Genomic DNA, 4,967 nt, shown 5'->3' on the forward strand with positions numbered 1-4,967 from the left:
ATCTAATCTAATTTCTTATTTTCACTCATATTTAGAAGGTTTATAGATTTCTATCCATCATATTTATTTATTCCCTTTTGGCATATTGAGGTTGCGATGCTTCAACCTTGGATCATTAAAGCACGTACTGCTTAAAGGACAAGTTTGTCCTTTTATATTATTTCATTGCTATTTTTTACTATAGTGAAATTAGCACACAAGTCTTCTATAGCAAGACTCATAACTCAAACTAACTTCTCTTTTGCTGCCTAAGTAGCCTCCAAAAAGATGTTAATTGGCGTGGGGAGAATTATCTTGTAGGATAAATACGCATTCTAATTAAAGAAAATAGGATATTTTAGAAGTTAAATCAGCTATTAAACTTAATGTATATATATTCATTTCGGCTCCATCATATTATTCCATTTTTCTTAATCCAATCTAGAGGCATTTAAAAAATCCAGCAAACAATATCACTATATAGATAAAGAATTCGTTAGATTGTGATTTGCTCCAAAGTCCAATTCATACTCTTATATAGAATCAATATTCAAAGCATGGAAACAGTAATCAAGTGCAGCACTTATAATCTTCTTACCATAGAACTTTCCATGAATAGCCAGAAAATTCAGGTGACGCACCCTACTGTTGGTGATAAGATGCTACCATTTCGGTTTAAAGAATAAATTTGATTTTTATACCTTTTCTTTAAAGCAGTTAACGGATATGATAAGTCTTGGGTGGTTTTGTTCCATATTCCTTTTTGGAGATAGTTAATAAGGAGAAGAAACAGGTTAACAAACAATCCACAAGAAATAATTGGGGCAAGTGCACGGATAGCCATTTTCAGATATGCTATTTAGAGATTAGTCAGTACTTATTTTGTTCTGAAATTTTAAACTAAAAATCTTAATTTCAGGATAATTCAGAAAATTTTTGTCCTAAAAATTAAACCTAAAAACTGAAATTCAAGACGCACTGACTAATTCCTAAATAGCAGCCCTTTAAAGTGGCTACCTGGTGTAATTTCTTCTAAATAATTAAAATTCGAATTACTCTCTTTATCTCAATTTATGTTACACTTTGCTTCTCGTGATTCAAACTACGTGAATTTTAACCAATATTTTTAAATGCATTTTTTGTCATATTGACATGATTTGTTTTTAAATTTATAGTACTTTTCGTATAGTTTTCGACTATCTAAATATTAATTTTAAAATATTGAGTTGATCTTATCTAATATAGTTTCGAAGATTAGTAAAATTAATTTTTGAAAAGTGAAAAATATTACATTGAGATAATAATATTTTACACTTACAATTTTGGCATGTTGGTCACCTGATATCTCTTTGAGAACGACTTTGCTGGATAATTTGTCAGATGTTCAGATATTACATTGAATTAAGCCGAAGAACAATTTTGTTAGGTTGTTTACTTTTGAATCGAAGAGAAAATGCTCTACTCAATCCAAACGCCTAAGGTTTCAGTATTTTATCAACAACAACAACCTAGTATAATTTTACTAGTGGGGTCTGGGGAGGGTAGGTGTACGCAGACCTTACCCCTACCCTGGGGTAGAAAGGCTGTTTACGATAGACCCTCGGCTTCCTCCCTCCAAGAACTCCCCACCTTGCTCTTGGGGTGACTCGAACTCACAACTTTTTGGTTGAAAGTGAAGGGTGCTTACCACTAGAGCAACCCACTCTTCTCGGGTTTCAATATTTTAAGCACTCTATAATTTAGCCTTGTGTCAGAAACTAAATTAAATCACAGTGTGATGTGACTAGCAATAGAGTGATGAAAAATATAGTACGGAAGTTTAGGTCTAGAATGAATGTATCATATCTTATAGACGTAAGCGAATAAGCCTAGGCTCTTAATTCAAATAGGCCTGGCTCTTAAAGTCTTAAACTCTTAATGAAAAAAGTAAACCTTAATCATTGAGGTGGTTAGCATGCATATTGAGTAATAAGTGAGATTTTAATTCTAATTGTAGTGGATTATTGGCGAAGGGAGATTACGAAATGGCATTGTACAATTTGTGTTATATGTTATAGTGTGTGAATATAAAATAATCCACGAAAATCAATTAAAAATATATTACAAAAAGATTAACTAGTTGCCATGAGACTACATACAATCATGTTAATATGTTAGTTGTCAAACACCTAAAATATAACTTTGTTTGGAGTCTTATTTGCGAGATTGGCATATATAAATTTTTATTTAAAATCCATTTGCTTTCTGTTGCCAAAATGCTCCACGGTGTCTGTCAATATTTAAAATAGAAAAAAACAGAAGAAAATAACTTATGGACATGTTACTACGACGAGCCGGGGTTATTATTAATTTTTGTCCTCGCTAGAAATTATTTATAAATATAAATTTTGTATATTTTTTCGGTTTAAGAGTGATAATACCCAAACCCGACCCAATACTAACAAAATCCGGATAATATCCACCGTCCACGTGTCAAGATCTGATTGCATGTCCTTCCCCATTCACATTTTCATGACTCTCTCTCCTCTCCCGCCTTCCCTCTTTTTATATTCCCTACAAAAACTCTCCACCATTCTCCCTTTCATTGAACATTCTCTTCATCTTCGCCATCTTCATTCTGTTTCCCCTTGCTTTTTCTTCTCATTTTCGTCTTCTTGCAAAAAAAATCAAACGATAATCAGCCAAGAAACAAAGAAAAGGCCAATTAACAACCTCAAATGTTAGCTGAAACTTGTCCCCATAATAATTTATTACCTCATAGTAGTAATTTTTGTAACAACATGGTTCACTCCGTGCCCAATATGTCGTCAACTACCGTTAACGACGACGATTTCGACGTCCGTCAAAGTAGTTTCTCGGCCTATGACCCCAATCGCCTTAGCGCCGAGGGATCTCCTACGATGTTGTCACCTTGGAACCAAAGTTCTCCTTTTAATAAATCCCCTTGGTACAAATTTGACGATGATGTTCCAAAAAACATCCCACAAAATGGTCTCATTGGTTCTCTTGTTCGTGAAGAAGGGCATATATATTCTTTAGCTGCAAAGAATGATATTCTTTATACTGGTTCGGATAGCAAAAACATACGTGTTTGGAAAGATATGAAGGAATTTGCTGCTTTTAAATCAAATAGTGGTCTTGTTAAAGCTATTATTATCTCCGGGGAGAAAATTTTCACGGGTCATCAAGATGGAAAGGTACGAATTTGGAAGGTGCAATCGAAGAATCCGAGTAATCATAAACGTGCAGGGAGTTTACCAACATTTTTTGATATTTTCAAGGCTTCCATTAAGCCCAGCAACTATGTTGAGGTAATGTCGAAGTTTGACCATTTTACCTATAAGTTTTAAAATAAAAATAAAAATATTTTTAATTTTTAATCATATTATGTCTCAACACTCCCTTTCAAGTGCAAGATTGTTTTTTTTTTTCATGAGCCAAATACGTGAAAAATATTTTTTGATTTTTGAGTGTCGGTCAAATTTGCCCCCAAGGGTTCTGTTGGTTGGGTGAGTGATTTCCCACATAGAAGACCTAGAATCGATTCTCCTCACCATCATGAGCCTCCTCAGGCAGAGCTCGTCGAATCAGGCGTTACATTTTCGGTGTGATTTGCGAGCTATTGTTCAGTGCACATGTTACCAAATGCGCACCCGAATGATAGCGACTGCGGGTTTTCCTGAAAGTTTTCCTCTGCTTGTTAAAGTATATGATTAGAGTTAACACACTCTTAATTAATTGATTATATTATGTGTCAACATAGGCCAAACACCCGAAAATGTACTAGAGTGTATACTTCATTTTGCTTTTTGGCTGATGATGAAATTTGACTGTAAACCTCTCTGATGTCATGTTGAGGTAGTATGAAATTTAAACATTTTGAGATAACATATTTTTAATTATATTATTTCTAAATAGGTAAAGCGTAATCGGACAGCCCTTTGGATCAAGCATTGCGACGCAATTTCATGTTTGAGCATGGACCATACTCAAGGCCTTCTCTACTCAGCTTCATGGGATAGAACATTTAAAGTATGGAGAGTTGATAACTCCAAATGTTTGGAATCCGTTAAAGCCCATGACGACGCCGTTAACTCGGTTGTAGCCAGCGTAGACGGAATCGTTTATACCGGTTCAGCAGACGGAACCGTCAAAGTTTGGAAAAGGGAATCCGTAGGAAAAAGCGTAAATCATGTTTTTGTACAAACACTACTGAACCAGGAATGTGCAGTGACGGCTCTAGCGGTTAATAAAACCGGTTCAGTAGTTTACTGCGGTTCGTCGGACGGCGTTGTGAATTTTTGGGAACGTGAAAAACAACTGTCTCACGGAGGGGTACTTACAGGGCATAAATTAGCGGTTCTTTGCTTAGCAGTTGCTGGGAATTTGGTTTTCAGCGGTTCAGCAGATAAAAATATTATTGTTTGGAAAAGGGACGGTTCGGTTCACACGTGTTTGTCTATATTGACCGGTCATAATGGACCGGTGAAATGTCTAGCGGTCGAGGAAGATAAGGAGTCGACCGGAAGTGAGAGAAAATGGGTGGTTTATAGTGGAAGTCTTGATAAATCGGTGAAAGTTTGGAGTGTTTCAGAAATGGCACCTAATTTGCATCATATGGCCATGAATAATGGTCAAGAAGATGTAAGCTGGGATTCAATCCCATCCGCTAAATATTCATCTGACGGTCCAAGTATATGACACGTGTAATGATGTTGCATTATTCGTCCAAGGTGGTCTTATACAACATTAATCGCATAGACAAGATCAGAAGAAGAACATCAACGAAGGGATTATGGTGTAAATGAGACAATTCTGGTGTGTGAATTTTCTGGCACAATGACTATGTAATTCAGGGTAGGGATGTGGATGAATAACTTCTTTCTTACAATTTCTTAATTACTTATACCACTTTCCTATAATAGCATGTAAAATTATTTACTTTACAAAGTTTTATTCATCTTGTTATGCATCCGTCTCATTTTAGT

General features: G+C 35.3%; 1 protein-coding gene across 1 annotated transcript; it reads left to right on the forward strand.

Annotated features, from left to right (window-relative positions):
• The first annotated feature begins 2,550 nt into the window (after nt 1-2,550).
• Nucleotides 2,551-4,967, forward strand: LOC107793767 (protein JINGUBANG-like). The gene is made up of 2 exons (XM_016616200.2): nt 2,551-3,290; nt 3,898-4,967. The coding sequence occupies exons 1-2, from the start codon at nt 2,697-2,699 to the stop codon at nt 4,678-4,680; spliced, it is 1,377 nt and encodes a 458-aa protein (XP_016471686.1). The 5' UTR covers nt 2,551-2,696; the 3' UTR covers nt 4,681-4,967.

The sequence above is a fragment of the Nicotiana tabacum genome, chromosome 12, assembly GCF_000715075.1.
Source record: "Nicotiana tabacum cultivar K326 chromosome 12, ASM71507v2, whole genome shotgun sequence".
Lineage (NCBI taxonomy): Eukaryota > Viridiplantae > Streptophyta > Magnoliopsida > Solanales > Solanaceae > Nicotiana > Nicotiana tabacum.